The 17192-nt window shown below is 46.1% G+C and overlaps 1 protein-coding gene across 3 annotated transcripts in view; it reads right to left on the bottom strand.

The window, feature by feature from the left end:
* ptch1 (patched 1) overlaps nucleotides 1-9165 on the bottom strand; it is a 65611-nt gene extending 56446 nt beyond the window's left edge. For 2 of the 3 annotated variants that reach the window (XR_005129819.1, XM_017714775.2), the window contains exons 1-2: nucleotides 8460-9165; nucleotides 7349-7541 (exon numbers count right to left, since the gene is read on the bottom strand). Coding sequence is in view for 2 of the 3 variants with exons in the window: in XM_017714775.2 (XP_017570264.1) it covers nucleotides 7349-7541; nucleotides 8460-8627 (361 nt within the window). In the remaining variant the exon portion in view is untranslated. The remainder of the gene's footprint in view (nucleotides 1-7348; nucleotides 7542-8459) is intronic. The other variant, XM_017714774.2, reaches the window with a different exon arrangement.
* Nucleotides 9166-17192: the final 8027 nt, after the last annotated feature.

The following is a 17192-nucleotide window of genomic DNA, read 5'->3' as shown; positions in this document are numbered from 1 at the left end:
GTGCCACTGAGCAGAAAACCTATTCTGGGACCTTCGTTTTCATTCACGCAGCTGGCTTAAATCATCTTAACTTCCAACACCATTTTTCAGCAGATCCCGATAACAGCAAGCTCCTAAACAACGTTCGTTGATCCCCAATGAAGTTAATCAAGTATAATGCTGCAAAATAAAATATGACTAAATGCTTTTGGTACATTAAACAGATAACTGAAGCGTATACAGTAAGTTGATAACATTCAGTAAACTTCTTCCTGACCAATAAAACTTTTATAATACAGCTAATTAACTGTGAGAAATCCAGTTTTTTTTATTTGTGTCCATAAGCATGTGCTAAAGACCTCTTGCTAATGTTATGCTGAGTAATTAGAGTTTCAATTCAATTGAAAGTGGCGCTCACAGCGAACCAACCTTGCATACCAAGTCCTGTACCCACTGCCCACACACCACAGCTTTCTGATGCTAAGAGGGGAAGGAAGGGATGCGATATTAGCGAATGAGGGAGTGAAAGAGTGTAAGAACGAGAGAGAGAGAGAGAGAGAGAGAGAGAGAGAGAGAGAGAGAGAGTTCCTGACCCGCAGCTGTGGCACAATGCCCCCAAGCAGCCTGCTCGACCCCTGACACAAATTTTACACCGCAGCTGCCATTTACTCCACACTGCATTACCATATGTATGGCCTGCTCTCCCCTAATTATGCTAATCACCTGTCCAGCTCTGCGCCCAAAAAAATGGGTGTATTTAGCAGTCCGCTGCCTACAAATGAAGCTTACTGCAATCCAGAGATGTACATTCAGAGCAGCCTGAATGGCCAGATTTTTCCACGTTGCTGGCTTCATTCAGGTCCCTTACCCTGAAGAAAAAAACTATTCAAATGAACCAGATCGCACCGCATCCCAAAAAGAAAAGTAGGGAGAGAATGTGTGTGTGCCCCAACTACTGAGGATTCCGAGTGTGCACCTACCCAAACACTCCGCGAGTTCCAGCAAAATAAGATATCATTTGGAGCAGCAGGCATCCGAACGTCCTGGAACTGACAAAAGTAAGATACTTTAGTGTAATTAGCTATCAGCCCTTCATTTGCATAATACCTTATCATCGTACCCACTTCATCAAAACAAAACCCAAACAGAACACATCATTTTTTTTTGTTTTGTTTTGTTTAATCTCTGAGTTGCCCAGGTTTCAGCTCAATAGGCACATAGAGATCTTCTTCAGATCTTCTTATGCTGCTTAATTATTCGAGCTGCAACCTGACGATTAAACAGCTCCTTTTCAGCAAGACAGAAACACCAATTGTCACAAACGCACCACAAAGTCAGACGAGGTCGACTTTCACCAACAATGTTAACTGTTTTGCTCATGAAAAAAAGTTCCTGAGCTCCATGGTTTATGGTTCCACATCAACATCTGAACTGCACGTCTGTTCACACTGGACGCACAATATCAAAACACGTGAATGGAATGCTTAAGACGGGTCTTCATCCACTAGTTCCACTTCACCGCCTCGCTATCTTCTCGTCTTGACCCATTCTGCACGGTGTGAAGTATTAAGTCAAGTACCAGATTGGAAAAGCTAGCCATGTAGCCAAAACACATAACACTATAGCTAGTATGCTCCTTCCACTACCCTCCCCCTCTCGCTCATGCTCTCACTCTCTCTCACTCTCTCCCTCTTGCCTAACCCCTCCGCCCCTTGACCGCCACGAGAAGGAGGGAGGAGAGGGGGAGGGCTGGACCACCCGGCATCCGTGGCAAGACACAGTGTTTACATTGCTGTGCTTCACTCTGTAATACATCTGGCATCCCAGGGCTGGACTCCCAAGAGAGGAGGGGTGGGAGGAGGGTTTTAGGGGGGGTGAAGGGTGCACAAGGGGAGGGGAATAGGGGGAGGGTGTTTAGTGTGGGGAAACGTTTCGGAAGAAAAGCGAGGAGAAGGGGAGGTGGGAGGCAGGGGTAGGTGAGAGAGAGAGAGAGAGAGAGAGAGAGAGGGAAGGAGAGCGAGAGCGAAAGAGAGAGCGAGAGCGAGAGAGAGAGAGAGAGAGAGAGAGAGAGAGCGAACGAAAGAGAGAGAGCGAGAGAGCGAGAGAGAGAGAGCGAGAGAGAGAGAGAGAGAGAGAGAGAGAGAGAGAGAGAGAGAGAGAGAGAGAGAGAGAGAGAGAGAGACATTCTGGTGTCTCTGGTTTTTGAATAACACCAGGCGGAGGTATGCAGAACATAAACACAGGACTTGGAGGCTTGTCAGGATGCCGGTTGTGAATGGGGACTGCTACATTTGTCCCTGTCTTCCACACTGGAATCTTTTTAAAACTATTTCATCCACTTTTGGGCAAAACTTTAATAAACACGCTGGAAGGGAAGTCATGAAAACAAACCAATACCAAATACAATATCACCTGTGGAGACCACACCAGTCTGCTATGCCGGTGAGGGATGGCAATAAATGCTGCAGGTCAAACTCTTGAGTCTACTATCAACATTGCACTGTATTAAACTGGTAATTCAAGGCTTATTACTCATGTATTAATCATAGAAAAACACTACGGTTTCTCAGCATTATAGCTCCGTGCCACAGCTGTTGCATGGGTTTGAACCACAGAAGAGAGCTCTAGTAAAAGAACAGAAAGCCTGTTGACACAAAACCGCCTCGTAATTGAAGTCATTGGGAACCTACATCAGCATAAATCTCGCAGACCAGAGACAACCAGGAGAATTTTGGGATGAATGTGGTTTGGACTAGTCTTAATAGGGTGAGGACAAACTGGGTGTAAAATTCTAAACCAGTCCAATGCCCAGTGAATGTGGAGCTCAAAGTAAGGGGCGACGATGCGCTCGTCCACACCGTCTGATAAACAACGGGCCTGTCGTTAGCCCACTGATGAACCTAAGATATCCATCCATTTTCTAAGCCGCTTCTCCGTCAGGGTCGCGGGGGGGTGGGGGGTGCTGGAGCCTATCCCAGCAGTCTTGGTGCGGAAGGCAGGATACACCCTGGACAGGTCGCCAGTCCATCGCAGGGCAGAACCTAAGTTAGCACGGCTAAAATGCACCAACTACAGTAAGTATAGACGTGTCCTACATTTGCAGACAATATCAGGAATCACTCAACAATGTTATTGATTACTCTATAGGTAATAAGAACATGGAATTAGGGGGTGGGTTTTAGAGAGTGTTGACCCTTATTTGCAGCAGATTTAGCACCAAAAATAACCCCTCGCTCTTTCTCAAGTATAGAGATTATTGTCCGTGTAATTATGTTATCTACTATGAATTATATCCGTGTTATCTACTATGAATTATTCTGCAACTACCATGAAACTGATGTGTAACTTTGAGACTGAGGAACTGAACTGGCCTTTGTATTAGACCTTGCCGTTTAAGGAATCGAGTGTATTCCTGGAGAAGACCATTCACTACGCAAAGAACCCTTCGCCACCCACTCCAAAAGAGAGAGCAGCGCTTAATGTCAGCACAGCCAAACGGGTGAGTCAAGGACATAAGCAGACTATACACCCACAAACCCACCAAGTCGGGGGCCACCCAGCTTCAGGCTGCTCCAGCCTCCTCCTCAACTTCCTCCTTGCCGGGCTTAAGACCTGAAGGCCCGAGGGCTCTGCATACTTCTCTTCCAGTTCAACCATGTGTGGCGAAGCTTTCCCGTGCACATCAAAACAGGGATAATTCAATCGGATCCCACTCTCCTCGCCACAGAATGGGGAGGCTGCATTCTTGGGCTGCTTCATCCACATTAAAAGAGAACATGTTTTTTCTTAACCATATGCATCATATTTCAAACACTCAAGTAATACCAGGAAAACAAGCCAGCCATCACTCGCCATCATGTTTTGAATGGAGAAGCGGAAAAGGCTCGCGGATGCTCTCCTCGCCACCTGTCAAATACAGGAGCAGTAGGTTGCAGGACTGCAAGAGGTGGGCTTTTAGTCCTGCTGGAACCCACCAGGTTTAAAAGCCAAACCACACTGACTCGGGGCAATCCGTGGTCGGTTCTGAAATCTGTGACAGTCATATTGATCATAATCACTAACAAAATCATACTGCCCTCTGCTGGGTACATCTAATACTTTGCTGGCTGCTCTTAATTATAAAGGTCATTCAACAATTAAGCAGATATTGTATAATGGCGCTTGTTTCTTCTTCATGGTTTTCTCTCGATCCATCTCTGGCCTATGCTGGAACCCCTCACTCTGCACCAGGCTCTTTCAGCCAGTATCAGATTAGCTTCTACATAGTGGAGACTCCACTTGACGACCTCGGGCCCTGAGGGACACAGCCTCGTGGCCCCCTCTCCCGTTTAGAAGAGAATGGGACAGCCCAAGCCTCAATATCTCAATGATTTCACTGCAGGGGGAGTTCCTTTCCACCAACTGACCAAGGGGGGGGGGTGGCCTACAGGAAGGCAAATGTTTATGTAAAACTGTTTTAATTAAATTCAGACGGCACCGTTTTTTCTTTAAAAAAAACAAAAAAAAAAACGAGCCTGTGTTTTTGTAAACTTGGAAAGCACAAATATGGCTGCTGCTCATATAATCTTGAGCTCCAGTGTTTGCCACAACTCCACTGTTCCACAACATCCTTGTTTCCAGCTCTGGATGACATTTATGGATTGTTGGATCACTCTACAAGCTTGTAAAACTGACAATCTGAAGAATGTGAGCACTCAGGATGTCTAATCCAGCTATTCCATTTAAAATTCCGTAAGCGTTAACTAGTCCTTGTGATGCGGCAAAGTCAAAAACAACTTCCACTCCATCTCGTATGAAAGAAGCTCATCAGGCAGAGAAAAACCCCCAAATGTCAGGTGGCGATGTCTGATTTCCATCTTTCTGAAGTTCTCTATCAGCTGGTTCAGACAGTCTTCACAAGCCTTCCTGCTGCGAACAAAAGGTGCAGCCTTCTTAAAAGCCGATGCTGTCGGAGACATCGTTATTCTGCTTTAACAGACGCTCATAACACGTCTACGTGAACACTGAACATTGGTGCATTTGAGACGCACCAATAAACCTTCCTTTCTGGAGATCTTGCAGTCGTGCATGTGGAATCTATTTTTCTAGATGATGTATGTAAAAATCCATGCACCAACAATCTCCACAATGAATCTCATTCCCAACACAAAGCAGAACAGCGCAATCGTCATATGTATCACAAGGGGTTACAGGACGTGGTCCACGATTTGCTCCTGTCTTTCAGCCTACGGTATCCCTGTCATCCGCTCACGCCAACCTCAGAAGCTGGAACAAACAACAAACACGCTCCTCTGATCTTCTTAGAGGGTGCGAGTGGATGAGGACGAGCGGACGAGCCGATAACACCGCGAAGGCACAAATCACATCAATCTGAGCTGTGAAATTTGTAAAGCAACCAAACTAATTATATTTCTTGGACCACACAGCCCTAAATGGCAAGTGATGAAAGCCAAGATGAGATCACACTGAATCCCATTCAACCTGAACTTAAGGGGAAGGTACGAGACAAAGCTCCGTTGCAGGGTCATTCGGAGGTCGCCAGCGAGACTGTTCCAAACGAAACATAAACATGCATCCTAATGGACGCAGCGCCGACGTCTCCCAGCCCAAAACCCTGGACAGCCAGGGCTGATCTATCCCTCAGCTGTGGAGTTCCATCCAAACAGATTTCAGTGTTCCTGCATCTGGCAGCTCTTGCATCTCCCAACCTGGATCTCTGAGGGGCAGCGCGCGTGTGTCCAGCAGCCCTCGCCCATCAGCTGAAAGCGCATCTTAGAGCAAAGCCACTGCACGCGCTCAGTACACCAGCGACAGCAGTATTTCCTCATATGTGCACATTTACAGACTTCAAAACAATGGAAACAATTTCTCGCGCTTAAACCAGACTGATTTTTGTGTGTGTGTGTGTGTGTGTGACTCGTGCAGCCATGCATTCGGACCGGCTAAAATGTCAGCATATCCGAAATTATTCCCAGATTCCATATCGCGCAGTCCTGCTAAACAGACGTCGTCCCAATTTCTACACTTTATAAATTCTTACGTATCGGCATTGACAGATGTGTACATGGAAAATCCTGGAATTCTGTTTTGGCCCACGCTCCTCATATTATTTACACCTCTACTGTTTACCGCTGTGTGAGACGACTGGGTTCAAAACCATGGAATACAGCAGAGCTGGGCGATACGGCCAAAACATACTGCCATGACTACACGCAACACGATATTCAGACGTGATCCGCGTAAAACGAAGAAAAGAAGCATTATTTTAAAAAACACCACGAAAAACAACGATTTTTATTGAATATCTGGTGTTCCGTGTTGCCGTAAACGGAAGAAATCAGGCTATCCTCAGGATGAAACAAGCCGCTGGTCAGAGCTCTACAGGTACTAACAATGTGCACGATATGCTGAGAAATGATGTTACATCATTTATCACGATAACGATATACACACGGTCCTATCGCCCAGCCCTAACACACACACACACACACACACACACACACACACACACAGTAGGTACCCTGGAGATGGAGAAGTGTGTTTGGACGTTTTTGGTGTGATACTGCGCGGATTTGGACGCAGAGTGTGAGTCCCACTAAAACGGGGGTGTTTTCAGAAAATGCGTTTCCACGTTTTGACCGATCGGCGCTGTTGAAAGTTCTCAGAAACGCTGGAATGTGGATCAAAGGAGCAGCTCGCCCCTCCCCTCGCGAAGAAATCACCACCACCCGCACTACGGGGCCCGAAGCCCCCTCACAACACACACACACACACACACACACTTCACACCGTTCTCTCTGCTGGGTGAGGGGAGGCGGGGAGGCGGGGGGGGGGCTGCGCGTTGAGCCCGCGTTCCTCTCTTCCTCCTTCAACCCTCAGACAAATCTTTGTGGAAAGGTTTGAAAGCTGTCCAAAAAAACAGGACCACACACAGGCAGCGAGCAGCGCGGCTCACACACACTCCGCTGCTGGAGGCGCACACACACTCGCACACACTCACAAAATGGCGGCTTTGACAAACTTTTCTCCCCTTAAAAAAAACAAAAAAACACGCGATATCGCGACTTTCCGAGGAGCCGTGGAGGAAACGCCGCCGCCGGGCTTCGCGCGCCCACCGACCCCTCTCGCCCGAGCGCGGCGGTTTACGGCGAAGCGCCGGTGCGCGGACCAAAACAAAGCGGGCGCTTTTCCACGCTTCCCCTGGAGCTCCGCCAGCGCTCCTACACAACAAACAGTGCGCACGACTTAGGACCCTCACCACCATCCCACCCACGGCTCCAGCCCTGCGCCCGCTGGCGCGGCGCGGCGCGGCGCTGCGCTGAAACCAACCCGGGCAAAGACCAGAGTGAAAGAGGAGGGGAGCGCTTACCTTCCACCCAGAGTTTCTCCACGTCCGTCTCCAGATTAGCTGCCCTTAAACCAACGGCGAAAGCTCCGAATATTATAAGGCCCACGACCAAAAACTTCCCGCAGTTCTTTTGTATGTAGCAGCCAAGTTTAAAGAAAAGTCTCTGAAACTGAGCCCTCAGCCACAGCGGCGCTTTCCTTCCAGTCGCCTTGCCCTGCGACGAGACAAGAAAACAACATTAATGCTCCATTTCACTGGACAGTGGCTGTAAATCAGTGTGAAACACCTGAGAGGTTCGGTCGGCGGTGACAGGACTGGCGGTCCGAGCGCCCAGCGAACCGCTGAGGCTGTTTAACGCGTGTTTTGTTTACGGCGAGCTCGGAGCTGCGAGCCCGACTCCACACACGGGGGCCGGGCTCAGCTCTCGTGTTCCAGCGTGGAGGGAGAGAGGGCGGCTTGTGCCCCACACACACACACACACACGGTCTGGGCACCCCTCTCTACGGCCACTCTGTACGTGTTAACGGCGCTGGCTGCGAGCTGGACCGTGTAAAGGCGGAGGTGCACGTGGGTTACGCTCATTGCCATAGAGCCGCGCGACGCCGTGTAAGGGGGAAGCGAAGCGGCCATCGCGGGGGGAGTTTCGACAATATCCGCGAACGGAAGAGGGCAGCCGCGTGGATTCACGGGAGGGGAAAGTACTCCCCGCGTAGACACTATCGCGGAAAAAAAAGCGTCTGGGCTTCTTTGACTAGGCGTGTGTGTGTGTGTGTATGTGTGTGTGGAGTGTGTTTAGCGTGGTCTCGCGCTGACCAGCACACGGGCTGCTAGGTGGGGCTAACGGGCAGCGGAGTGTAGCTCGCGCCTGTCTGACAGTTGGGCTCGTAGAAAACCTGAATGAACGTCTGTTCGGAGGCGCCACGGAGCGAAAACAGCGGGGATAAGCGGCTATTCGGCGTCCTCATCTCAGAGGGGGGGTGGTGGTGGTGTGGGGCTGCCCTGTCGGCTCCCTCGCTACACCGTCACCCACAGAGACTTCACCGAGGTTGGGTGAGTTTTCAGGGCTGTCCCCCAGCGACCCGTCTCCGCAGCAAAGACATGAAAAAACACAGAGCCAGGCAAACAAATGCACCTCCGAGATCTGATCCAGCGCGAACGCGGCATCGCAGTAGCTCGGCCGCTGCAAGTACTCCAAATCCAAGGCGGCTGCGCGACTGCTGCCCCTGTTCCTCCGCGCTACCCTCGGCCGATCGGGGTCCCTGTTTTCCTGCTCGGAGGAGACATTAACAGCCGAGGCCATGTTGCACGGTCTGCGCTGGGCTTCTCGCTATCCACGTTAGTATATCCCCCCGTAAGCGCGTCTGGCTATCCGAAGGAAGCGGGGTTTCTCGTTTGGCGTTCCCGGAGCCACAAAGCACTTCATACTCCTGTTTGGGACGGCGAGTCACAGTGTGCGCCTTCCATTCCAACATTTCGCGATCCGGAGGTTCCTCTCCTGCGACTCCCGCATCCACCGCGTTCCCTCTCCACACGCTCTGGGCTCAGAAGGCGAGGCGGAGGCGGAGGCGGCGCTCTCTGGGCGAACGGCGGCGGCGGCGGCGGGCTCGGTCGCTCTGCGCTCGGCGCATTCTGCGGGCTCTGCGCGGTGTGGCTCAGGCCGCGGGACACGGCGATCTCTGAGATTGAATAGATGAGAAAAAAGAGCACTCTCCATTCGGAGACAGAGGAGGAGGGGTAAGGCCGAGGGGAAAAAAAGAGAAAAGGCTCGAGAGCCCGCCTCCAGCTCTGTCAGATGGCCGCGGTTTCTCGCTTCTGATTGGTTCCAGAAGGGCAAAAATTACTCAGCAAACACGACTATTATTAGCTGCTTAGCAACAGCTCACCAAAGTAGAGAGACCACCCAAGCAGAGAAACTCTCGCGTGTGCGTCTCAAACTTCAGGGGAGCCTCAAAGAAGCCCGGCCCCTCTCCGGGTTAGCGCCGCTAGCGCTCGGCTCCAGCTCGGACGCCTTCCCAGGCTGGTTTCGAGGAGCGAGCTGACCTATTTAGCGGCGGCTTTCTTCATTATTTCATGAGCGACGCTAATAAGTGTGTTAAGACGGTACGCGGGGGGCTACTGGGGGTCTTCTCCCGTCTCTTAAAGCGACGCTGCTGTTCGCTCTGCTCTCCCCGTAACGCCGCCGACGGCTTCCACGCAGTAGCTCCAGCGTTCGTGGTCGTGAGAGTTGAAGGCAGCGAAGTTCTCGGCTCAAAGCCGAGCCTGTGTGGCCATGTGCTAACGGCCAGTTAGAGGCAGTGGTGGACAGTAACTGAGTAACTGAGTAAATGTAATTAGTTTCTGTACTTTAGTATTTTTTTCGTGTATCTGTACTTAAGTATTTCAATTACTGGGCGACTTTTTCCTTTCACTCCACTACATTTCAGAGTCTAATATCGACTTTTTCCTCCTACATTTTGAGAAATCTGTCGTTCCTTTTGGTTTCTGTGTGTATAAAAACGTAACATGTCAAAACGAAAGAAGCGCAAAGCCAGAGCACCAATCAGGGCCCAGCGGTCACTTTGTTTAGAGCTGGTTTTGACCTGTTGGTCATACCGACCCAGTGCAGCACGCGGTTCAACATCAGCGCAGCAGCGTAAAACTTTGGGAGAGTCTGTTCAACATAAATGATGAACTAACCTAACTTTGTGTAAATAGAGCTCAATATAGAAATATGTCCACATATGCAGTCGAGACTGACGCGGCTTTTTTCTGAATTTCTACAAACACCAGTTCATTTTATAGTAAATGAGTTTGGGCTGGTTTATGTTTATGAACAGACGCCTACAGATCAACATAGTAAAGGAGCTCATCTGTGATCCTGAGTTTAAAGCAGGTTTTATTCAACTTAAACTTGGAACTAAGTTGTAAATAAATCTGAAACTGAAACTTTGCTTGTGTGTAAAAAGTGATTTCAGAGCCACTCGGTTCTCCCTGATGGAAACTGTTTACCTTCAGTGTTTTGTGCTTCTGATCATTTTAATAGACGTCAGCGTCACTAATTAATGACGTTCTATTAAAAGACTGGTTTACCAAGAGAGACGCTGGAGGACTTTCACCTGAAATGAGTTCATGAAGCCAGTCTGGTTATAAAAATGATAACAGGACCAGATCAGAGCCAGAATTACTCTTTTAGTACTTTTACTTTATACTTAAGTACATTTGAAGGTAAATACTTTAGTACTTTTACTCAAGTGGAGGTCTAAAGGGAGGAACTTCTACTTTTACTGGAGGAATATTTTACCTTGGGGGTCTCTACTTTAACTCAAGGACATGATTTGTGAACTTCGTCCAGCTCTGGTTAATGAATTAATACTTGAACGTCACATGCATGTATGAGTGAACAATTTGAGGTAAAAAAAAAAAAAACCTTTTTCGTTTGTGCTCTGAATGAAAACTGCTGTATTTATGGGGCTGCCCAAGGTTTTTGTCTTTGGGGGCCAAAGTGCATCTCTTTGTGGTGACCCAAGGGCCAAAATGACACAAAAAATAATAATAAAATTGCACTATTTAAAAAAATTGAAAGCAAATAAAAGTCCAATAAGATATATAGCTAGTATAAAGTATGTTTGTTCTGTCATTGGGATGGGGATGGGGATAGACCAGCTCTTCAGGGGCCAAATTAAACATTCTCTTGGGCCAAATACAGACACAGTGTTGGCAGCCCTATTATAGCCTCAAACAGCTTTTATAAGTGGATTCTGATGCACTGGGATAAACTGCATGTTTACAGCATATGTTCATATCAGAATCATAGGTTGTGTGCATCCTGTATCTTTCCCACCTGGGCAGTCTGGAGTCTGGAGCTATGCCGTTCTTGGAGTACTGGCTCCGGGGGGGAAAAGAGAAAAGCACTTAATGAGTGCTGTCTTTTATGGTCCGCAGGTGGATTACAGTTCTCATGCCAAGGTCATGCCAAAACATGAGAATTCATTGTATTTTTTCATTAAACCGATCATTCCAAGCATTGCCCACTTCATATGTAATGCATAACAAAGCAATAGTTTACACCCATGCCTGTGCGGCCTCCTCAGCACCTCTGTTGTTTCATAACAAATGGAGTTCTTCATGTGTGGATTGAGTTAGATGTTGTAGTTGGGTTCTTCATGGATTCTTGATCCTCAGGTGGAGTTTTTACATGCTTAACCAGAAGCTTCTAAGTCGTCTTCTGTTTTCACCAATCTCTTTTTAACTTGTAAACTGGCCACTTTATTAGGCCCACCAACTTCTTCGTGGCATAGTTTCAACAAGGTGTTGGAAACGTTCCTCAGAGATTCTGGTTGGTTATTTGAGTTCCTGCTGCTTTTCTATCATCTGGAACCAGTCTGCCCATTATCCTCTGACCTCTCACATCAACAAGGCATTTTCATCCACACAACTGACCGCTCACTGGATATTTCCTCTTTTTCGGACCGTTCTCTGTAAACCCTAGAGATGGTTGTGCGTGAAAATCCCAGTAGATCAGCAGTTTCTGAAATACTCAGACCAGCCCGTCTGGCACCAACAACCACGCCACGTTCAAAGCCCCTTAAATCCCCTTTCTTCCCCGTTCTGATGCTCTGTCTGCACTTCAGCAAGTTGTCTTGACCACCTCTACATGCCTAAATGCGGTGAGTTGCAGCCGTGTAATTGGCTGATTAGCTATTTGTGTTAACAAGCAATTGAATAGGTGTACCTAATATTGTGGCCGGTGCGTGTATAACAAAGCATAAAAACGGTACAGATACAGTTCAGCTCACAGACCAGTGTTCATCAGTTATCACCAAGAAGAGTTACAGGGAAACAGCAAAAACAACAACAACAAAAAGGGATCATTCCAGAGCAAAGTTCCTCTTTCCAAGCTTCAGAAAAACATTTTCCTTTCTACAGAAAATATCCAACTTCTTCTTTCATAGGAACAACCTGAATTCAGAGCCTTCATCATAGTTCTGTGAAACACTGTAGATACTGGGGCTGCCCAAAGTTCTTGTCTGGGAGGGTCAGGGGCACAGTGCAACGTTTGAGGTGGCCCAAGGGCCAAAACGACAAATAAAGAAGGTAGAAAAAAAGTATTTTACAGCATTGCTCTATTTTTATACAATTTTAAAAGAAAAAGAAAATCCAGTAAGATATATAGTATAAAAGTGTGTTTGTTCTCTCACTGGGTTGGGTGGGTGGGGGTGGGGGGGGGTGGGGGGGTTGGTTAGGGCTTTACAGGGGCCAAATTAAACTTTCTCTTGGACAAGATTTTGAGTGGCCCTACAAACTACATGTTTGTAGGATATGTTCATATCAGAATCACAGGTTGTATGCATATGTTAACCAAGCTGTATCTTCCCCACTTGGGAACTTTGAATGAACTCTTATGTAATGCTCAACACCCACTGCCTTCCCAGCCCATGCGTTGTGTCAGCCAAACGGTGTTCTTCATAAATTAGATGTTGTAGCTGCGTTCTTCATGGCTTCTTGGTCTTTTAACACGCTTAACCAAAGCCTCCTAAATAGTCGTCTTCCGTTCTTCATCAGTCTAAAAAGAATAGCCTCCGAACAAAGTTCCCCTGTTTATAGAAAATTTGAATAATCTTCTTTATTCGTAGGAACACCCTGAACTCTAAGCCTTCATCATAGTTTGGATTCCTTTGAGTTATACGATCTCTCTTAAACACTCCTTCTTACCCAGTTACTCCTGGCGCTCCCAAGGTCCATCATGGCCGACGCACCCATGCCTTCTCCCTTTATGTTTACTCTGCAGCACAAGGTTGTGCTCAATCATGTGGATGTGTTTGACAGCCATGAGCACTGCTCTGCCAGTGTTTACACTCTCCAATTTCCTCTGCGATCGTGCGACTCTTGTATAATCAGAGTGACACTGGGGAAAGTAGAACACTCCACCAAAAAAAAGAGAACTATTTACTTTGGTTCTCAAACTGGAAATGTTCAATCGCGGAAATACGAATAACACACATTCTTTTTCTAACCTACACGGCTGGTACGCTCCTTTATAAACATGCCCATTAATTCCGTGGGAGGCCTGTCTGCAATAAGGTGGATTAAATAACGAAAAGAAAGTAATATGTGCAGCCCGAACAGCCTCAGCGCTTGTCTAGAAACCGGAAGGTTATTCACAGTATATACATTGTCGTAAAACAAAAAAGAATACACTGACACTGCAGTGCAATGAGGCTGAACTATAATAGTGGTTGGATAGTGTAGTGGGTAAAACCTCTGCCTTCCACACTGTAGACTGGGGTTCAATACTCACCAGGGCAAGCACCCTACACTACACCAATAAGAGTCCTTGGGCAGGGCTCCTAACGCCACCTTGGCCTACCTGTGTAAAATAATCAAATTGTAAGTCGCTCTGGATAAGAGCGTCAGCCAAATGCCGTAAATGTAATAGAATAGAAGCAGTCAGAATATATATTTCGAATACAGAAATGATGAAATTTCTAAATTATGTTCTGAAAATGCAGTGTTCAGAAAACTTACCACACTTACCCTCCATAGAAAACATACAATCATTAAAAGAAACACCACCAACGTTCGTTTATTAGTGATTTTCAAATCAGCATGTAGATGGACTCTAAACGTCTTTTTGATAAACACTGAAGTTGCTGCCAAAGCGTGAGTAGATAAATCAATGCGATGAGCCAGTCATTTATCTCAGTGTAACTGAACTCTTTTGAGGGGTGATTGAATTGAGTGGTCTTCTCAGTAGTGGACATGTATCCAAGTAATAGCGCAGCATCAGTGTTGTGCTTGACTCTCGTACGTCTTATGCCGTGTTACCTATATGTCATTAACTAAACATCGTATAGCTTCCCATTTTCTTCACAAGAATTAGAGTAAAACTGTCCAGTCTAGTTATTTGGTTAAATGTTTTGTTGCCCTGCACAAAATTACTGCTATTTCCCACGAGTGTGGGAGCAGCGGAGTTATTAAATAATAATAATAAAAAATCTGCAAACCAGTAACAGCTAGAAACAGCGTGCATTAAATAAAACCACAGCTGCAGTTTTCTCCATGTGCCTTGTCAAGATGTATTCTAAATGCATTATTGTTTCACCTATTGTAACAGGATGCATTACAGAATACTTTTAGGGCAGTGTATTTTAATGTAAGTCAATGGAACCAGAATTTTTTCCAAGTCATTTTGGGCTGTTTCTTTCGGTCTATCCGTCATGAAAAGTACAAGCAACATAAAGGGCAACATGCATTTTCAAATTATGTCAAAAACTGGAAAATGACAAAAACGGAGATAAGAGGTTTTCTCCCGACAGCAGCGATATATAACTTTCAGCCTGTCCAGGGCATTTCCTGCCTTTCGCCCAATGACTGCTGGGATGGGCTCCAGCACTCCCCATGTACCAGAAGGATAAGGCTTAGATAAGATGTGGGTGTGTGTGTGTATGTGTGTGTGTGTGTGTGTGTGTGTGTGTGTAACATTCATACTCAATATTTGATTTAATTCAACGCTGCCTATTTTAATAAGTGTAGTTGCAGTGTCAATCGAAAATGTGGTGTATCACTTATTCCATATCATACAGATGGGATTGTATAAGCTTAAAGACTGTAGCACTATTGTCCTACTGCTTCTTTTAGTAGGCCTATTTCAGTTCTTCTTACAGAGCAAGAACATGTTTGTGATGTGCTGTTGAAGCGCTCACTGTCTGCAGTTCAGACATTCATTACAGATAATTATGTTCACAGTATAATTTCTGTGCCACACAAGAGATTTGAAGCCTCAGAGGGCTGCAGCATTGTCTCGCGAAACAGCCGTAATAGTCGATATGGCTTTTTTGGTGAGGTCTTCATGAACGTAAATTCTTCAAGCACATGTGTTCCCCAGGCAATCTTTTGTTTATGACCATCTATATTATGCAAAATATACTTAGTAAGGACATCGAAGCTTCCTAAGCTGATGACATCGAGCCCTTTATGTATCTAACACGGCACAGTACGCGAGCCACTCTCAGTCAGGCCGGAGCTTTACCAGTCCAAAAGAACTTTCTGTTCCTCAAACTCCTTCACATCCTCAGATTGGCAATTATAATGTAAACACAGCTGGCGGTAATATAAGTGAATTCATTGGCCGCATCATAATTATTGCTTTGACTTCAATTCCACGGCCAAAAATGTGTTATGTATACAAGGTTGTGAAGTTGACTGAGTGTCTGAATGGCATATTGTCTCTGACAAGGAGCTTTTATTGTCAAAAAAAATGAATGGATGTTTTGTATGGACAGGTTTGCGTTGTAGGTTTGACAGAACTATATTCTCGTGGAAAGTTCTTCAAAACATGGCAGTGCTTGAAGTTATTGTGCCAGAGTTGTTTAATTCTGAACAATTTTACCAGCGTAGGATTATACAATACTGTGCAAATGGCAGAGACCACCCTTCATTCATTTCATTTCCAGTGAAAACCAATTAAATACCTACATTTTTCAGCCTCAGAAAACATACGTAACAGAAAATTATACAGAAGTCTCATCAATTAAATATAACATCATTTTCAGTATTTAGTGTGTATCCATTCTCTCCACCAGTATCCACCCTCTGCATTTATTACAGCTTCTGTTCTGTTCAGTGTGCTTGCTTTCAGTTTTTAAAAGAAGTATTTTCCATGCTTCTTGTAGACACCTCCAAAGTTTCGTCCAAGACGTTTGTTGCATTTTCTGCTTCTCGTGATCCAACTGCCAATTTAAACCCATTTCATAAAACCTTACTCCACATGTCAGACATCCAGTTTCAGTTTAAGTGCAAATGTTCTTTGTCTTCTGTTTCCTTTTCTCTGTAACCACTTTTACAGCTGCTCATCCTTTCAGCGTTGCATCCTTTAAGATCTGAATCAAGAACGGAGCTTGATCTCTCAAAGACGAAAGCTTTAATTACTGTTTATCTGACCGTGACGGGTTTGGTGGTCTACCAGGTCTTGCACGATTATCAGGAGCTTTTCAGTTGTTTTTCAGTTATTTTCCTCTGCCTGTCCCATTTCCTTATGCAAATAGATTATCTGATATCAAATCCCTTCAGAAACATCTGAAAAATGTGGAACTTAATGGCCATTTTGTCTGAAAATTAAATATATGGAGGGTGATCTCTACCTTTGGCATATATTATAACATTAAAAGTGTTAAACATGTTGTTTCATGCATAATATAGCAGAATTAGGACCAATCCAATTTCACCATCACCCCTACCACTTAGCCCTTAGCCCTCTGTTTTGCGCATTGTAAGGTGTAAGGTGTCCCAATTTTGTTGAGATAGGGGGGTAGGTTGAAGCGTTTGGGCTACATGGCCCTCCAAATGTAACGGGGAGCGAGGAGGCGGACGCACGTGCTGAGATAAGCGAGATTTATTAAGGGCAAATCCAGGGTCATAGTCATAACAGTCCAGGTTCAAGTAGCCAATACGGAGAGATCGTGGGGCGGACATGACAGACACCAGAATTCCCAGAACAAGCAGAACAGAACAAACACCACAGCAGATAACACCAACAATACAGACCGAGGTTCAAGCAAAGACCATCAACGAGGGTGAGAATAATCAGGGGAGCTGTCACCAAAACAAGGGGGCGGACTAGGAAACCAAAACAAATGCACATTCAAGATCAAAACACAACACGAGCTCATGGACAGGACTGGGACCAATCGTGACACCAAACGGAGATTTTTCAGAGGTACACTCCGAACGGAGTGCTATGAGAAAAAAGAAAAACCGGAAGATGGCTGTGTGAGCGACCAAAGAAACCCACAAATGTGAATATCTTCTCCGTTAAACATCAAGATAACCGTTGCATTATCTTAGTTTAGTGTCATTTCAGTGTATTTTGGTTCTTTTTCTCATAACA

The sequence above is a fragment of the Pygocentrus nattereri genome, chromosome 28 (genome assembly GCF_015220715.1).
Source record: "Pygocentrus nattereri isolate fPygNat1 chromosome 28, fPygNat1.pri, whole genome shotgun sequence".
In the NCBI taxonomy this organism is placed as follows: Eukaryota; Metazoa; Chordata; class Actinopteri; order Characiformes; family Serrasalmidae; genus Pygocentrus; species Pygocentrus nattereri.
Note: the sequence above shows the minus strand (reverse complement) of the source record. Positions and strands in the feature narration are given on the sequence as shown.